We start from the raw sequence: 20,198 nt of genomic DNA, 5'->3' as shown, positions 1-20,198 counted from the left end.
GCTACACTGTTGACTGTAATTAACACAACACAAGGGTTCAACGTCCCCGATGACATCACTGGTAGCCATATTCAAACTAATTTACTCTGAATACCTATCAAACTAAATGAATGTGCACAAAACCGTTTTGGGAGTTTTTGGATGTGTGTGGAATTATGTGCAAAATAAATCAGCCTTGTTTTTTGATGAAGTCACCCCTTTAATTGTATGCCTTTCAGGAACTGAAAATGTAGAAAGAAGCACATTCATCAAGGACTATCATCAGTCCAGAGTGTAGTTGACCTATTAAAACAAATGTCCATACTCGTAGCGTTACAGAGTTAGGAGACCTTTGGTTACAATGATATTGTTGGGAGGGCTTATGGGCACAATAGGAACGCTGACGTCAACATGCAGTCTCTGCGCCCTGTTGCCGTGGCAACGGTGGCTAACATTTCCAGAAATCGGGTGTCACATTTGAAGCATCTGTCATTTTCTGCTCTTTCATTACACATAGGGCACTGTGCCTGTTTCTACGGTGTGTGATTAGTCTCAATGGCAGCTCTTGTGGCAAATAAAAATGTCAGCCGATACAGACATCTCTGGAAAGAATCACGCTCGTTTGTTTGGATAATTTCCTCTGATTCGGGGAGTCAACAAACAAATGATAATTGGTCTGATATGATGAGGTCCAACTCTCTAATCACTGACTCTAAAAGATGTAATTACTGCCGTTAAGATCGCTGAGCACAACTCTAGCACAACAGAAAGCCTCTGAATCTGCCACGGCAGCGAATAGCTGGATGATCCGATGAAAGAATAATGAGGACAAAAGTTCTGATTCGAGCACACGTACTGCGAATGAGGTTAGAATCGTGCCAAAAATGGTCTAGGAGAGACTCCCAATGTCCCCAGGCTACAGACCCTAGATCTAAAAATAGCCTCTGAGTCACAGACGTAAACGAAAAAACCTTATTTCAACTCAACCCTGAACCAGATTTGTCATTGTCGCAGCACTGTGACATCATTTAGGCATTTGGACGCCCAATCAAACAACATCGCCGTCCTTGGTGGCTTTTTATTAAACCATTATGATCTCTTTCATCATTTCCTCATCCACCCACACACAAAAAAACTCACACACACATGCATGTACAGTATGCATGCTGCTTACTCACGCACATACACACACAATCAATGTGTTTAGCAATATATTGAATGTTACAATTTAACGGGAATTGCAAATAAAAAGATTTAAGGTCCTATATTTTTTATACATTTTATACATCCTTGAATCTGAATCTCTGGAGAAATTTGTCCAAATCGAATATTAATTTAATTAAATGTCTCACACCTTTACATTCCCTTGTATTGAACAGGCCATATTCAGCAGCACACACCACATTTTACATCCATTATTCACTTCCCTGGCTACCTCAAAGTAAAGATTATTATCATTCTTTTGTTTTAAGTTTACAAACTGTACAGTAGATTAGGTAGGCAGTGTCACTGGCTACAAAAACCACAGCTACATGATTAAGTAAAGTCAATTGATTAATTGTGTCCTTGGTGTGACATCACAAAGGGGAGTACCTCTGAGCAGCTTGTTAAAGGGGGAATTCCTCTCTGGGCCTGTCTCGTATTTGTAGAAAGGTTACTTAACTACAGAGTAAAATGAGCTCAGGGCCAACTCTGTACATGTCGCCAGTCCAGAGATGGAGCCCTGAACCACTGTGCTTTACAGAGGACCACACTGAGGAGTGAAAATGGCAACGCCAGTCAAAGGTTGCCCCTCCTACCCAAACACACACGAAGAGGGGAGGGGCTGAGCGTGTACTTCTGGGCCCAGGAGTTCAAAACTTGTAATCCCTATTGATTGATTGATTGATTGATTGATTGATTGATTGATTGAACATTTTAATTAACAGATTGCAGAATGGGTACAGTACAGTACAGCTCAATACACACAATTGTTAAGGGGATGCAGATCAGAGAAAGACTTTGGTTACTCCGTTACCTGGGCCCAAGAGTTCAAAACGTTTAATCCCTATCTGATTGGATCAGATTTGGATTTTGGGTAGATTTGGATTTTGGGTAGTTAAAAACCGAAAAACAGGATCCCGTGATGATGACCGAGAGGATGCGACCCTCTCTGCACCGCCCCTTTGCCTCAAATAGATCCGCTATCAGCTCTATCTATAATCTTTCAAAATGTTCAGTTGCTATCGCATGCACTTATCTGTGTTTCAATGTCCCTTCTAAGGTTTCTCTCCTCCACATTGCCTGTGGTGCATTTTTTCCTATTGCTAGGTTTTAGTGAGTTTTTCCTTACCTTTGCGCGGGGAGTATGTCTGGGAGTGTTGCATTTATTTTGCATTTATTTAAAAAAAAATTGCCTTTATGGTGTTTTTGTTTTGTTCTTGACTTATTGTGATGTTTCTTCTTGACTTGTTTAAAGAAGACGTGTCCGGCCCATGGGGACATTAACGTGTGTTGTCGGGCCTTACAAATACATTTGATTTGATTTGATTAGGATCACTTTGATATCCGATCAGATCAGGAAATAAAATCCAAGCTTTAATCTGGATCAAATCTTCAAAACGGGTAGTTCAAACCGACAACACAGGATGGGATCAGTTTGATCCCAAAACAATGGATTATCTTGATCCCACCAGAGGGGTGGATTTCAGGTGGATTACCAGAGCAAAATGTACTATGCAATTTATTAAAAAAAATGTGTTTCAATATAAATAAGATGGCACATTTTGTTAACTGAAATAATACAAAAATGTTTGCCTTCATGGCAAATCAATTACATTTTTTGGTCACATTTGTGGTGGCCTATTTTGTTTTCAACCAAATGTTGATGACATAAATGTTTATGCTCATAAAAGTATCCCAACAAAGATTGTCAATCACAAATGTAATTTAGATTAAAGAGAAAATATCTTCAACAAAAAGAAAGTCCATCATCTGTCATCACCTTCAGCAAACTGAAACCTCACTTAGAATTCAGCTCCTCAAAGCACGCCTGGATGATCAGCTGCCTTTGAATGAATGTTTTTTTGTTGTTACCCTAGTGGGAATATGTTTTGTATTACAATTCCATTATGATATTATGTCCTTTATGTATTTAACAATATAATTAGACATTATAGATGTCTCTGCAATGTGGTCTCTTGTCTTCCTTGTATTCTTTTTCATATCCACTAGATGGAGATCGGTAGGATTAAAGCACTGATATTCAGGATCTAGTCATCTTGAAAAGTCTGAATCTGGATCAGGGTGATCCTAACCTGGATTGCTTTGAAATACCGGGACCAAATCTGGCCGAGTTGTCTGATCCTGGATCACAAAATAGGATTTAAAAATCTGATCGGATCAGATAGGGATTAAAAGTTTTGAACTCCTGGGCCCGTTGTAGTTCTTTGATATCCAATTAGGGTATATTATGACATACAGCTGCTTTGGTCAATCACGTACTGCAGAGAGAATTAATCAATTATGCCTCAATCTGGTACATTTGTTTAATGTTGCTTTGTGGTGGAATGTCCCCTTGTTGTTTGTTAATCTGTTAATCTTGTTAATCTTAACCCTGGCCAAACGGCATGGAGCACCTATTTAATTTCTCCAACTTAATATTTCACACTGCCAAATCCATACCAAGACTAGGCAAAAGTCATTTTCCATAATATGTGACTTTTAAAGCCCATATCAACATGGGGTATATTCACATACATCTTTGACGAGATTCATCTGATGGAGAATATTTGGAATTTTCTTAACCCACTGTAAACCCAAATATAGATCTGTTTAACCCCAGTGTCTTACCAATGTGAACAACCCTTTTTCATCAACGAAATACGAGTGAATACAGTCAAAACCTCATATTTACCTGTTGCCTAGAGTTAATCCTTGCATAAAGAGCTCAGTCAATCAACTAGAGAATGAAAGCATGTTGTGGCCGTGGGGGGGATATCCATTTGTATGCGTTTGGATGCGCTGATTTGACCTTTAAGGCATCTATCTGTATTCAGCAGCGGGAGGATTTTGTAAGCCATCACAAACCAAGTGACGCCGCTCACGGTTTCACTATGTATTTCATGTAAAAATAAAAATGTAAAAAAAAAGAAAATGCAACAGAAGGCCAACCTTCATCTCGATCTCTGTCCCGTGGATCTGCTGGGCGACGGTCTTGATGATGCCGATCACAATGTCCTGGAGACCTTCCCTCTCGGAATAATAGTGCAGGATCAGATTGTTCCCCTTCTCAGCGTCTGTGCAGCGGAACGACGGAGCCCTCATCCCAGGATAAATGGTGCCTAGATGGTCGTGTAGGGCATCCAAATTCTGAGGAGTGGTATTAAGGATTAGGGGGACAACATTTAATGCCAGCGTTACCTACCATGATGCTATATTCTGGTACAATTGAACATTCACACGATGGCCATGTTGCATTTATATAGCACTTATAACGCAATTTACAATTTTTGTTCCTCACATTCACCCATTCACGTAACACTGATGGCGGAGGCAACCATGCAAGGTGCCAACCTGCACATTGGGGAGCAATTAGGGGTTAAGTATCTCGCTCAAGGACACATCAACGCGCTGCCCGGGAGGAGCGGGAATCAAACCGGGAACTTTCCGACTACCAGAGGACCACTCTACCTCTTGAGCCACTGTGGCCCCTACACTAGCCAGCTCTCCCACGGGCAACAAAGGAAATGCCTAATCTTATGTGCTTACCTGCAGGAACTCACGGACATTAGACCCCAGAACTCGTAAGATGGTATCATAGCCCGACTCTTGGCAAAATTCAAAAAACATCTTCCCGAACAACTGCAAAATGGCACCCGCTTCAATCTCTGAAATATAGAAAGGATATTTTATTTCCTCATCAATCGATTAGGTATATAGTGAAAATAAAGCTGTAATGTACTGTATTATATAATACATATAATTGTATCAGCACACTATTATGACCACAAGCCCTTAGTGGTACAGTATGAAACACATCCCTGTATCACGTAATAACGATAAAAGCCACTTACTGAGAACTTTACTCGCTGCGGCTACGAGGTCGTATGTTTTGGAGTCGTCATATATGATTCTGACGAGGAACTGACCCTCAATGTCAAGCTGGGCCTCCCTCCTGAAAGAGGGATTAACTTGTTACAAATTCAAGCATCGCATTGAATAAAAAAAAAAAAAAAAAACTCTACAGTAGGTACCTGCAGTACCAGGGGCTGCAGTTCCAGAACCGTGTTTCCAGGACCTGTTTTTATAGGACCCTAGCGTCACCTAGCGAATTAGATGACTGCATTTCTAAGATCCTAGGTTTAAAGGTTTATTCCACCCAAATGCTACTTTGTCCAACTTCTTATAGTTTTAAAGGAAGACACAGATGGTTTTTTCTTTATGTATAATTTATTTATTATTTTTCTTTTGGCAGACGATGTTATCCAGAAGAGACGTACAACAATATAACATGTTTATAACAATATAAAAAGATTAAAAACATATATTTTAAAAGAGACACACAATAAAGTGTATAACAACATAACATCTTTATAACAATATAAAAACAATAAAAAAAGATTTATTTAAAAGAGGGGGTTGCGTGTCATGCATTCAAATAACAAAGCGCTTCTCTATGCATTACATACCACTAATTAAATCAACCGGCAAGAAAAACGTATTGGAACAAAACTGCACAAACACTTTATAGAACATCATTCTGGTCCCACCCCCTCTGATCATGTCACCCGGTGTGTGTGTGTGTCGTCCCCCCCCCCCCCCCCCCCCCCCCCCCATATGTTGCTAAGTTGGAATGTTGCATGCATGCTTAGTTAGACATAGTTCAGCACTTTCAGTTGAGAGAGAGACAGACAGAGAGAGAGAGAGAGAGAGAGAGAGAGAGAGAGAGAGAGAGAGAGAGAGAGAGAGAGAGATAGAGAGAGGAGAGAGAGACAGATAGATAGGGAGAGAGAGAGAGAGAGAGAGAGAGAGAGAGAGAGAGAGAGAGAGAGAGAGAGAGAGAGAGAGAGAGGGAGAGAGAGAGAGAGAGAGAGAGAGAGAGAGAGAGAGAGAGAGAGAGATGCAAGAAAACCGAATAGAAATAACATGTTATTGACTGATATCTGACTTTCCCTGACCCTTCAATATTCAAACCCCAGATTGTGAAGTAGGCAACAGAACGGGCAGTGAATGTCTTTGCAGCATGTGGTGCATCTTTCCAACTCTGGCAAGGATCTCCGTTATTGGTTTGTTGTATGCATCTTGAAAAAGAGAGAGACTAATTGGTCAAACTGAACATTTTGAAATAATTTCACAGACAAAAATTAGACCTAAACCTAGTACTGGACCAAAATACATTTTGGTTAATCCAGGTCCATGAAATCACTTCATATAAATTTGGCTCTACAGTACATGACAGAATCTAACGTGTGGTATAGGCCTGCAGAATAGGCCTACATAATAACTGACTATTAAAAATGCCAAATGTCTCATCCAACATTACAAAACAATCTCAAAATGAAGAGACTATTATGTATGGATTATTAATCCATACATTATTTAATTAATACAATTAAAATTGTAAACAATGAGTATTAAACAAGTGTTTCACTGAAGACTACTGCTGATTTTAATATAGCTGAAAGTGAGAGACTTTAATTAATTTGCTGGCTAGAATTAATGATCATAGTCATTAAGTCAACAATTAATATAAGGGTTTAATCAAACAAATAAGCTAACAGTTCATTTTGCAGCAAGCGACCATAAACAGATGATTGCAGTGTCTTTAAGATTATCCTACTATTTTAGCTGGTACATTTCCCTCAGTCCAGCTTCTTTTTTGCTCACCATACACTACCTTTTCAGACAATTCGCTTTGTTTGTTTGCAAAGTTTGCGGCGAACACGACGCTAAAGAAAATAAGTTTTAAATAGTTTGCATACGTTCGCCTTGTTCGCTGAATTTGGACACCCCTCGGAATTGTTTTTAACATTACGCGAATAAAACTTGATTCACATTCAGTACTCACACTCTGATTGTCGTCCATGGTAATACGGCCCTTGGTCGTCCAATCCGATAGGTGGCGTTGTTGCGAAAAACTAGGGTCCTAGAAATGCGGCCCTAGAAATGCGGTCTTAGAAATGCGGTCCTAGAAATGCACTCCCAGGACTGCGGTCCTGGAATTGCGGCCTTTCGGTACTGCAGTAACATGCTACTCAAACAACCTACACATACTGTCGCAACCTTGTGTTTCTAGGGTGCAGAAAAGTTTAAAAACCTGTCCCTTGCCCTTGACTGGTTGGACGGATGCCACGGCGATAAACATACTGCACTAGGACTACACGGTTACATAATTACACATGCTGAGGTTTACATCTCTGTCAAATAACTCCTTAAATTGCGGTGGCATTTCAAGGTCCGCTACCAGGATGCAATAATGAAATGTGGCACTCAAATACATTTGGCGAATGAATAAACAAGCCTGTTATTAAGCCTAATGATGCGCTGATTGTCAAACAACATTGTTTTTCAGAGCTTGGCAAGCAGCCATAACTTTTATCAGGACTGAGTAACAGCTGAGTAAACATGCCACGTGATGAAAAACTTCAAAAAGGAAAATGAGGAATTCTTTTTTCAATTGCTCAGAATAGGGATCTCTGAAAATAGACCAAAGCCCTGATGAATAAGGCATTAAATAATGATGCATTACATTTGCAGAAATAACACTAGAATGATGTTGAGAGCTTGTGTTCGTGGAGGGTAATAAATTGCGGAGCGTTCAAGACGTTTGCAAAAAGGCAGCTGCTGCTTTCTTCTTGGATCAAGTCCAGGACAGTTCAGACTAAAGATGAAAAATAAACTCGGGCCCAGGCAAATATTTGAACACTCTGAACAAAAAAGGGGGCGTGTTGACATTATCTCAAAACCCAGAGTCTCTGTTTCATCACAAACAACACATTGTTCTATAGCAGTCATGTGTGTTGGTACTGAGTTCCATGTGTCCTGGTAGCCAGGCTGTCTCAGCAGTGATTATTTTCATTATTATTATCACCAGACAGTTTTGACAAATTATTAGAACAACTGTTCCTCTGGGTTGTTAGGGTCCATCTGGTGCCCCCTGCTGGTGTAATTTAAATAGGGAGGTGAGAATGCCATTTTGATGTGTTTTTCATTTTCCTCTTTCTCTTTCACAATATTAGTGCCAACAGGTAGCTCTTATGCAGATGGTTTGATTTGTCTAACCACTTTGATCAACATAGAAAAGTAGAAAATAGAATTGAGATATTCTTGAAAGCTGAAAGAAAAGTTATACAACAACCATGGAGATGCCCGGTGTTCCGTTGAGTTAGCTGCTAGCAAATTAGCATTCTGGTTGTTGCTAATCTTGTAAGACCGAGTACATGTGTGTGAATGGGAAGGAAGACGGAGGGGTGGTGAAGATGCAAGGCGTAGAGGTACCAAAAGTGGACAAGTTTAAATACTTGGGGTCAACTGTCCAAAGTAATGGGGACTGTGGTAGGGAGGTGAAGAAGAGAGTGCTGGCCGGGTGGAGAAGGATGACGGGGGTGATCTGCGATAGAAGGGTACCAGCAAGAGTAAAAGGAAAGGTCTACAGCACGGTAGTGAGACCAGCTATGCTGTATGGACTAGAAACGGTGGCACTGACCAACAATCAGGTGGCGGAGCTGGAGGTGGCAGAGATGAAGATGTTAAGGTCCTATCTGGGAATAACAAGGTTGGACAAAATCAAAAATGTCTACATCAGAGGAACGGCCCATGTTGAGCAGTTCGGACAGAAAGTGAGAGAGGCAAAACTGAGATGGTTTGGGAGGAGGATGCTGGAGATGGAGCTGCCAGGAAAGAGGAGGAGGGGAAGGCCCAAGAGGAGGTTTATGGACACAGTGAAGGAGGACATGCAGGCAGCGGGCATGACGGAGGACGACGCAGAGGACAGGAACAGATGGAAACGGATGATCCGCTGTGGCGACCCCTGACGGGAAAAGCCGAAAGAAAAAGAAGAAGAGTTGTTGCTAATCCTGATAATTGTTGTTCGATAATATGTTTTGTCTATATCTATTTTGACTCTGGCTAGCCTGTATGTGGTCAGGCACTGGTAGGCTGCCCTTTTCGGCCTCCGACCTCTTCTCCACCTGCTGCTGCCCTCCATCTTTTCTGATGCTGCTGCCGTCGTTGTCACAATCACTGTCGAAGAATGAGTGATCCACTTCTCCTTCCAGTTCCCTGGGGCTATACATGTCACTTTACCACACTTCTGTCACACGTCTGACAGGTGAATGTGAAAGATGAACCCGGCCTGGAGCTGGGCTGCACGTTACATTTCAATTTGTATTAGGTAACGTTAGTCTTGAACACGCATTTGGACGACTATTCAAGGAGAACAAACACAATTTAGATAACGTTAGGCGTTGTTGTTAACGGTTAGCTACAGGCTAGCAAACGTTTGTTAGAAGCTGGCAGAGATTGCTTGGCTTGATAGGGGCGGGGAAACAATTGATTGAAAAATAATCAATAGGGGACTCGACTATGTAGTCAAGCCTGAGAGGCAACGGTCCACAACGCACACTACAGATATCTTCTTCTTCCTTGTGGTTTTCTGCCGATCGAGGCAGCTCCAGAAGAGGAAACGGAGACAAGAGAGTCTAGGAGGGGAAATCTGGGAATACTGTCCATCCAAGCGGAAGCAGGTTCACTGGTACTTCAGTGCTTTAATGTATGCCAGTCTCCTTTTAGAACCTAGATATTTAGATATACCTGCAAACTTAGCGACACACGTCAAGTGGGTTACACCGGGGAATATCATCACAACCCCCTGCCCCCGCCGTGAGCGTAAACAAAGGAGGGGTAGGCGCAGAGGACTGCGAGCTAGGCTAACCTTAGCTCCCCATCACCCTGCATTACCCAGCCTCTTCCTAGCTAAGGTGCGGTCTCTGGCAAACAAAATGGATGAACTGCAGCTGCGGATCATCAATCATAAATGGACTAAGGATTGCAATGTAATGTTCTTCACGGAAAGCTGGTTAAATAGCGGGATTCACAACAGTCAGTGCTATTGAGCTTCCAGGACACACAGACAGAACAGCTGACGGCTCTGGTAAATCCAGGTGGAGGTTTGTGCATGTATGTAAACAAAACCTGCAGATTCCTCCTGAGCAACGTCAGAAGGATCCGCCCCTTCCTGACAAAAGAAGCCACCCAACTCCTCATCTCCCACCTCGACTACTGCAACGCACTGCTCGCTGGCCTCCTGGCCACTGCCACCAAGCCTCTTCAACTCATTCAGAACGCAGCGGCCCGCCTGATCTCAAATCTACCGAAGTCGGCCCATGTCACCCCACTTCTTAGGGACCTGCACTGGCTCCCCATTGCTGCACGAATCCGCTTCAAGGCCCTCGACCTAGCATACCGTGCGGCAAAGGGAACCGCTCCCGCCTACCTCCGGTCAATGGTCTCTAACTACATTTACATTTACATTTAGTCATTTAGCTGATGCTTTTATCCAAAGCGACTTACAAGTTCTGTACGACAAGACAGCAAGAAGGGTACAACTCTATCAGCTGAGTAACAATGTTTATCAAAGTGTTGCGTGTTACAGTGTAGGTTAGTTTATTAGGACAAGTGCATGACAGTAATTTTTTTTTTTTTTTTTTTTTTTTATCATTTCAGATAATGGTTGAAGAAGTGAGTCTTTAGTCGACGGCGAAAGATTGGACGGGATTCGGCTAGCAATGGGGAGCCAGTGCAGGTCCCTAAGAAGTGGGGTGACATTGGCCGACTTCGGTAGGTTTGAGATCAGGCGGGCCGCTGTGTTTTGAATGAGTTGAAGAGGCTTGGTGGCAGTGGCCGGGAGGCCAGCTAGCAGTACGTTGCAGTAGTCGAGGTGGGAGATGACTGTTGATTGGACGAGGAGTTGGGTGGCTTCTTTTGTCAGGAAGGGGCGTATCCTTCTGACGTTGCTCAGGAGGAATCGGCAGGTTCTGGTTGTCGCTGCGATGTGAGCAGAGAACTACACACCCTCAAGACCCCTACGCTCTGCATCTTCTGGCCACCTCAGACCTACTCCTATCCAAGCTCCGGGAGGGTCATCAAAGAGAAGTCGCCTATTCTCAGTCCTTGCCCCACAATGGTGGAATGAACTACCCACCCCAGTTAGGACAGCCGAAACCCGTCAAATTTTTCGCCGTCGACTAAAGACGCACTTCTTCAACCATTATCTGAAATTTAAAAAGATTATTAAAAAAAGATCTAACCATAACTAACCTTACTGTCATGCACTTGTCCTAATAAACTAACCTACACTGTAACACTCAACACTTTGATGAACATTGTTACTCAGCTGATAGAGTTGTACCCTTCCTGATGACTTGTCGTACAGAACTTGTAAGTCGCTTTGGATAAAAGCGTCAGCTAAATGACTAAATGTAAATGTACAGTACTGAGCAGGACTAATGCACGTACGGTAGCTGGCCCTGATGGCATCCCTGGCAAAGTGCTCAGGAACTGCGCTGAGCAGCTGTCCGGGGTCTTAACTGACATCTTCAACCTGTCATTAGGCCAGGCAGTTGTCACAACGTGCTTTAAAACTACCTCCATTGTGCCAGTGCCAAAACACTCCTCTGTCTTGAGCCTTAATGACTTCCACCCTGTTGCTTCGAGAGGCTGGTCCTGGCTCACCTCAAATCTGGCCTCTCACTCTCACTGGACAATCACCAATTTGCCTACCGTGAGAACAGGAGCACGGAGGACACTATCTCCTCAGTGCTCCATTCCTCCCTCTCCCACCAGAGCAACGCCCATGTGAGAATGCTGTTCATCGACTTCAGCTCAGCATTCAACACCATCATCCCTTCCAAACTCATCTCCAAACTATAATAATAATAATGCAGGACTTTGGAGAAGTCTTTATTTGGCATGCAGTGATACACATGCGATGGGCGGCACACACACACACATGCAATTTTTGGGTCGCCAATGCAATTTGAGTCTCTGCACTTGACCCATCCCGTCGTCCTTCCCCCCAAGGGCAGCCGGGAGCAGATAGGGGCGTCGGCGAGGGACCGTGCCCCGGGGACCAATCCAAGTGCTCCTGCCCGTCTTCGTCAGGGACGTGACAGCGTTAGCAATCTGTTGTGCATGTCTTTCCATTGGGTTTCTCTTATCGGGGGGAAACCCTTGCGAGCACGGGGAGAACATGCGAACTCCACACAGAAAGGCCTGGGAGATACCCCACCTGGGTACCTGGCAACGCGGAAACCTGGTCCCCAAGCGGGAATCAAACGCTGGACCTTCTTGCTGTGAGGCGACAGTGTTAACCACTACACCACCAGGTGTAGACCTTGTGGAAACCAAGGAACTTGACACCAACCCTTCTGTCTGCAACTGGATACTTGACTTCCTAATGAACAGACCTCAGTTTGTAAGGATAGACAATCTCACCTCCTCCACCCTCACCCTGAACACCGGCGTCCTGCAAGGCTGTGTGCTGAGCCCCCTCCTCTACTCCCTCTTCACTTACGACTGCACTCCTATACATGGCACCAATACCATTATTAAGTTTGCAGACAACACAACAGTGGTGGGCCTCATCAAAAACGCAAAAACAATGATGAGTCGGCCTATAGGGAGGAGGTCCAGCACCTGGCGGTGTGGTGCACTGATAACAACCTGGCCCTCAACACCAAGAAAACCAAAAAAGAGCTCATCGTGGACTTCAGGAAGACTAGAGCGAGCGCATAATGCCCCCGTCCACAGCCCACACCAATGTGACGGAGGTCGAGTGTGTCTCCACCTTGAAATTCCTGGAGGTCCACATCTCTGAGGACTTCTCTTGGAACCTCAACACCTCAGCACCAGTTGCAGTTGGTCAAGAAGGCTCACCAGACTAGAGCCTCTTCATCTGTGAGGAGACTGAGGAAAGCCCACCTGTCTCCTCAACTCCTCAACCTCAACTGTCTCTCCAACTGCATCACAGTCTGGTACAACAATTGCATGTCCTCTGACCAGAAAGCACTGCAGAGGGTGGTGAAAACTGGCCCAACACATCACCGGTCCGGTACATCACTCCCTATTGAGTCTATCCATCACAAGCGGTGTCTGAGGAAGGCACGCAGCATTGTCAAGGACACCTCTCATCCCAATCATGGACTGTTTGCCCTCCACCCCTCCGGGAGACGCTACAGGAACCTCCGCTCCAAGTCAAGCAGACTCAGGAAGAGCTTCTTTCCCTTAGCTGTCATCTCTCTGAACTCTGTGCCATGTTGACAGCCCCCCCCCCCCCGCCCCCCTCCACCATATAAACTCTGACCTCTAACTCTACACCCAGGCTTGCCTACACCCTAGGCTCTGCTACCCATACTGTACGACTTGAACTCGGTTGCCTATACTCAATGTATACCTACCTGTCCCGACGGGGTTAGGTTGAATGCAATAATACAGAAAGGGAAGGAATGGAGGAGGCAGAGGCGAGGAGTGAAGCTTGGAGAAGGGTGTTTACTGTAGAATCCAGTGCAATACAAGGAGAATACAGAAACTAAATAACAAACTTCACAATACAAAAACAACAAACACTAAGACTTACTAGAGGGAGAACGGTGCGACACGACGTGGAGGAACAGGGGGTAACTGGAGGAATGTCGCCACAACGAAGGGGAGACAGACAGACACCTAAATACCCCGACTAATTAACAATTAAGAACACCTGGCCAACACAGAATCACAACAACACCTAGACAATAAGCAAAGAACAACTAAACACAACTAAACACAAAAGCAACTCCTAACAACCCAAAACAGTGCATGACATCACACCAGGGAAGGGAAAGACAATGACAGTACACACCATGACACCACATTAATCAAACTATTAATTATAGTTAACACAGTAGTCAGGATGTCCAGTGTACTGGAGCGCACCGATTGTTTGTCACCACTAGAGGGTGGTAGGGCGCCAATGTCAGGCCGAGGGCCAATGTCAGATAGAGGGCATTGCCCAAAGTTAGGTGGAGGATACTGCCCAGTGTTACCATCCTGCCCAGTCCAGCCAGGACCGGGCCTAGGATCCTGACAGTACCCCCCCCTCAACGGGTGGCTTCCAGACACCCGAAAACAACGTCCATAAGCAGGTGAGGGAGGAAGCCGGAACCCCGGAGAGGACCCAGGGAGAGGACCCGAAGACGAGGGACCAGGATGCTGAACAAAAAACCCAGGAGGGGCATAGCAGCCAGGGGGGTAGAAAACGGGCGCAGATGCCCGGAGAGGGGGGGTGGGGATGGGAACAGAGGCCCGGGGAGGAGGACTGGACCTGGAAACAGAGGTCCGACGAGGGGGGGTGGGGATGGGCACCGAGACCCGGGGAGGGGGGCAGAACCTGAGAACCGAGGCCCGACGAGGAGGGCTGGACCTGGGAAGCGAGGCCCGACGAGGGGGGGTGGGTACAGGTGTAGAAGCCCGGGAAGGGGAGCTGGACCCTGGAGCCGGATCCCGGACGAGAGGCCCTCCAGCCGCCGGACTAGGGACCGGTTCCGGAGAGCCGGAATGGAGGTGCGGCGGCGACGACCCCCGGAGCAGGATCCCACGCAGGCCCCGGCGAAGACCACGGCGAAGACCCCGGCGGAGACCACGGCGAGGACCAGGACGCCGATCACGGCGCAGAGCTGGACCAGACGGGGAGCCAGGATCCGTCGAAGAGCCGGGAGCCGGCACGGCAGCCGGACCAGGTGGAGAGGCCGGGCAGGGCGTGGAGACCGGATCGGTCCCGGCGGCGAGGCGTGGTGTAGGATCCGGGGATGAGGAGCCAGGACCCAGAGCTGAGGCTGGACTGGGCGTGGAAGCTGGACCAGCTGTGGAGGCCTTACTAGCCATTCTAGCCTCGGGGGCTAGGCTAACTGTGGGCCCTGGACTCACTGTGGGAACTGTGCTAGCTGAAAATGCCTGGCTAGCTTGGGACATCTGGTCCGTCTCAGGTACTAGGCTCACCCTGAACCTGGAGCCTAGTCTGGCAGTGGAGACTGTGCTAGCTGGAGACATCTGGTCTGTCTCCGCTACCAGGCTCACCCTGAACCTGGAGCCTAGGTTGGCAGTGGGCGTCTGGTTAGCTACTGTAGCGGGGCTAACAGGCGGGGCTGTGCTAACTGGGGACGGCCGGTTAGCTATTGGGAGGGGGCTAACGGGCGGAGCTATGTTAGCTGGGGATGCCTGGCTAGCTTGGGACATCTGGTCCGTCTCCGGTACTAGGCTCACCCTGAACCTGGAGCCTAGTCTGGCAGTGGAGACTGTGCTAGCTGGAGACATCTGGTCTCTCTCAGATACTAGGCTCACCCTGAACCTGGAGCCTAGTCTGGCAGTGACTGTGCTAGCTTGAAACGGCCGGTTAGCTATTGAAACGGAGCTAACGGGCGGAGCTAGGTTAGCTGGGAGTGGCTGGTTAGCTCTTGACACTAAGCTAACCGGCGGAGCTATGTTAGCTGTGGACGTCTGGTTAGCTGTATGAGCGGAGCTAACGGGTAGAGCTGTACCAACTGGGGACGTCTGGCCATCTATAGTGGCGGAGCTAACAGGAGGAGCTGTGCTAACGGGGAACAGCCGGTCAGCAATTGGCACGAAGCTAACGGGCGGAGCTAGGTTAGCTGGGAGTGGCTGGTTAGCTAATGGCATGAAGATAACGGGCGGAGCTAGGTTAGCTGGGAGAGGCTGGTTAGCTCTTGACACTAAGCTAACCGGCGGAGCTATGTTAGCTGTGGACGTCTGGTTAGCTGTATGAGCGGAGCTAACGGGTAGAGCTGTACCAACTGGGGACGTCTGGCCATCTATAGTGGCGGAGCTAACAGGAGGAGCTGTGCTAACGGGGAACAGCCGGTCAGCAATTGGCACGAAGCTAACGGGCGGAGCTAGGTTAGCTGAGAGTGGCTGGTTAGCTATTGGCATGAAGCTAACGGGCGGAGCTAGGTTAGCTGGGAGAGGCTGGTTAGCTCTTGACACTAAGCTAACCGGCGGAGCTAGGTTAGCTGTGGACGTCCGACCGGCGATGGACATCCGAGCAACCTCAGCGGCTGTGGGAGGATCTAGGCTGACCGTAAGCCTGAGAACAGTCGGCAGGCTAGCTACACTAGCCTTCGGCTTATGCTTCTCCATGAGGACCGCAATATGTTCAGCCATCTCCCACATCGCCGTCTGCAGTGTCGGGTTCTCAGTGGCGACCTGGTCGATCTTCCGGAGTAGGAACCCCCATTTGGCCAGTGAGTAACTCTTCATGTCACCGGCCATCAGGGCCAGGACAACGGTGATGGTATCGCTTGCCTTTCCTGCTGCATTCGTTAATGTTGGTGGCGACATTCTGTCCCGACGGGGTTAGGTTGAATGCAATAATACAGAAAGGGAAGGAATGGAGGAGGCAGAGGCGAGGAGTGAAGCTTGGAGAAGGGTGTTTACTGTAGAATCCAGTGCAATACAAGGAGAATACAGAAACTAAATAACAAACTTCACAATACAAAAACAACAAACACTAAGACTTACTAGAGGGAGAACGGTGCGACACGACGTGGAGGAACAGGGGGTAACTGGAGGAATGTCGCCACAACGAAGGGGAGACAGACAGACACCTAAATACCCCGACTAATTAACAATTAAGAACACCTGGCCAACACAGAATCACAACAACACCTAGACAATAAGCAAAGAACAACTAAACACAACTAAACACAAAAGCAACTCCTAACAACCCAAAACAGTGCATGACATCACACCAGGGAAGGGAAAGACAATGACAGTACACACCATGACACCACATTAATCAAACTATTAATTATAGTTAACACAGTAGTCAGGATGTCCAGTGTACTGGAGCGCACCGATTGTTTGTCACCACTAGAGGGTGGTAGGGCGCCAATGTCAGGCCGAGGGCCAATGTCAGATAGAGGGCATTGCCCAAAGTTAGGTGGAGGATACTGCCCAGTGTTACCATCCTGCCCAGTCCAGCCAGGACCGGGCCTAGGATCCTGACACCTACCTACTGCTTTCCAGTGTCTACAACTGCCCTACACTGTATTCATATTAGTAATCATAATAATCTGAACCTCATACTATAGTCTACCCATATACTTGCAAATAACACTTAGCTCTGTATGATAGCATGTTTGATTGATTGATTGATTGATTGAAAACTGTATTAACAGATTGCAGAATGGGTACAATACAGTACGGCTCAATACACACAATTGTTAAGGGGATGCAGACCAGAGAAAGACATTTGTCTTGTTTACATCAGGCCGATCAGGGTCCCCCATTTTCAATTCATCATAACATTTATGACATACACAGTATACAGATATACAGTACTGTTTAAGAGACAGAGTTTCTAAAACTATATATATATGAGGGGGGAGAAACTGTAGGGGTTGGGTGTGGGGGGTTGGACATTTACAGGGGCCAGTTTTGAAGGTGGGTAGGGATTCACATTATTTTACGGCTGTGGGTAGGGCGTTCCACATTGATGTGGCATAATAATGTACAAATGCTGTATACAGATGTGTATATATATTTATTCTCACCACATACAGTATATACCTATCCACACCTGTCCGTATTTACCTGCACATAGTAATTTTACATATTATCTGTACATATTATATCTATCTGTACATATCCTACTCTTATTAGTTACGCTGCTGGCCAGTATGACTACTACTGTACCATACTGTCTTTACACCTGTATCATTGTACATATTATACTACAACTCTGTACATCTGATTAGCACTACCCACTCAGTACTAATTTGTATATTTTGTACCCAGTTTAATATCCTGTACATTGTATTGCTGTTGCACTTTACTGCTACATAAATGCACTTGTATAATGTATAATAAATGTGAATATAATCTAATGATAGCATGTACAATAGTGCTGTATATACCATATATCGCATATATATCCTACTGTACTACTTGTACTGTATAATGACAATACATTTGAATCTAATCTAGTCTAAATGTCATAATTCTTCATGTTATGGATTATTATTTCACAAGTTTCAAAATGCAAAGTGATCATCTGAATGTTACAGGTGAGACTAGGCGGCGGCCTGATCACAAACAGTAATAAGAGGATGGTGGTTGATCATTAGGTTAACCGTTTGTTGGTAGAACATCTAAAAAGTTTGAAGGTGAAACTTTTTTGGCTATAGACTTGCTACAATATCCGGACTCCTTCCTTGTCACCATGCAGTGATGGGCTACTGATTTGGGGTTTTATTAATGCAGGCGATCAAAAAAAACTCACTTGATGTCCTCCCACACTTCCGGACCATAATTTCTTAAGACGAGAAGTTCCAAGGCGTGATTCACAAACCCATACTGGAAATGGACGGAAAACACAGAGATATAGATCATTTGCAAAACAGATCATCTACCGATGAGATGGGTTGGTCATGCGTGCGTATAAAAGCCTATATGCTACGCAGGCTGAGTCTCATATAGACGACTCAATAAAATACACACACAAATATATGTTTTTAGGCTAAACTGTAAACTGATATGCAAATACAATTATAGATATTGTTATATAACGGTATCTATAGCGGTATCTTATACAGGAAACGTCAAACGCAAACACAGTGATACGGGCTACATCAAAAAGCATAAGTCAACAACGCGGTTGTGATATATAATAAATCCCGATGCAACGTACCATTTTGCGCGCTGTTCTTCGCGATTCCTTATTTTTAAGATATTATCGCTGTATATTAAAGCACCTTCATCGCTTGTAGACGCTACTGCGCTCTACGTTGCGTTCCTTTTTTTCCACCAGAAACTGACGGCGAGTCTGTCCAATTGTAGCTCGAGGAGAAGAAACGCATTTCAATACAGACCAGTGAGAATGAAGCAGGGGGGCTGTCCCGTTGGTATGGATGAACTGACCTGGGCCCAGTTTCCCAAAGGCTTCTTAGCACTGGAACAAGTGTCATCTTGAGTCAATAGGCTAAATTATTAGTGCTAAAATGATTTATTTTGGGAAAAGGGGCCCTGAGCTTATGTGATAAAGGTAGGCTAGAGGCTAACAGCCGACAACATTTAGCTTGCAGTGATTCAAAGAAAAGAAAGAAACTACACTATTCTGACCATTCTAATATTAGGCTACTTATTACTACATTAGAATAATATTAAACAACATTCGATTTAGAACAATTTGATCATCTCTGTTTGAAGAAGAAGAAAAACCTATTCATAGGAATCTACATCTGTCCAAATATAACTAAAATATAATTCACCACATTTATCACTGTGTCAACTAGGCCTATAAGTTAACATTGCAATTTATTAATTATATCTATGGTTGCAAGAACAAATTAGGGTAAGCAAAGCAACAGGGAATGCATCACACAAAAGTGCCTTAACGTCAATATTTATTGTGAATGATTACAATACAAATAATAATAATAATAATAATAATACTGATTACAGCAATTCATTTTAATTGATGGTAGAACATTTCTTGTCTAGCAATGGTCCGATTCCCATTGTATGAAAAAGGCGTGCCGCATGAAACTGCTGTAATGCATACAGTATAAATACCTGCTCAGTGAAATAGTAAAAAATAGATAACCTATACTAAGAAAATGGGTTTCTTAAGGCTTAATGACTAATATATAATGCCTATTTATGTTACATTTTATTCAAAATAAATATGCTAATGTTTACTGCATTGGCTGTACAAAAATCAGGAAAAATCTACAATTATTTCTGGTACATTTGCTTTGTATTGAATCACAAGAGTATTGCCATGTGCACACAAGTGAATTGAGACAGTTTCAATGGAAGAATTAGTTACAAACAAAAAAGGAAACAGTTCAGCTATGATAGAAGAATTAAGTCTTTGCAAAATTATCCCACAGGTCCCATGAAGCATATTTATCTATTCCATCAATTCAATGGGGGGGGGGGGGGGGGGGGGCAGGCGGGGGGTAAAGGCCAGACCAATCCCCTTAACTACGATTGAAATACCATGTGCCATTGGTTGAGGAGTCATGTATTGGAAATTGGTTTAATATGCTAAAGATGTATTGCTTATAACAAATCACTCATTTTTCAACACATCTGAAAGTTAGGGACAGTTATTTCAACACAGCTTTTTTGAGAGTGTATTTTGAAGTATTTACAGACTGCTGTTGACATGCAGGTATACAGTGGTC

The 20,198-nt window shown here is 44.8% G+C and overlaps 1 protein-coding gene across 1 annotated transcript in view; it reads right to left on the bottom strand.

The window, feature by feature from the left end:
• The window catches only part of gucy1b1 (guanylate cyclase 1 soluble subunit beta 1), a 45,531-nt gene extending 26,703 nt beyond the window's left edge, over positions 1 to 18,828 (bottom strand). Inside the window, exons 1-5 of the mRNA XM_084318071.1 lie at positions 18,698 to 18,828; positions 18,290 to 18,363; positions 5,034 to 5,134; positions 4,729 to 4,847; positions 4,132 to 4,329 (exon numbers count right to left, since the gene is read on the bottom strand). Coding sequence (XP_084174197.1) covers positions 4,132 to 4,329; positions 4,729 to 4,847; positions 5,034 to 5,134; positions 18,290 to 18,363; positions 18,698 to 18,700 — 495 coding nt within the window. The 5' untranslated portion in view covers positions 18,701 to 18,828. The remainder of the gene's footprint in view (positions 1 to 4,131; positions 4,330 to 4,728; positions 4,848 to 5,033; positions 5,135 to 18,289; positions 18,364 to 18,697) is intronic.
• Positions 18,829 to 20,198: the final 1,370 nt, after the last annotated feature.

Source organism: Notolepis coatsorum (assembly GCF_963971535.1).
Source record: "Notolepis coatsorum genome assembly, chromosome: 7".
NCBI classification, from domain to species: Eukaryota; Metazoa; Chordata; class Actinopteri; order Aulopiformes; family Paralepididae; genus Notolepis; species Notolepis coatsorum.
This window is presented reverse-complemented; position numbering and strand designations above follow the sequence as displayed.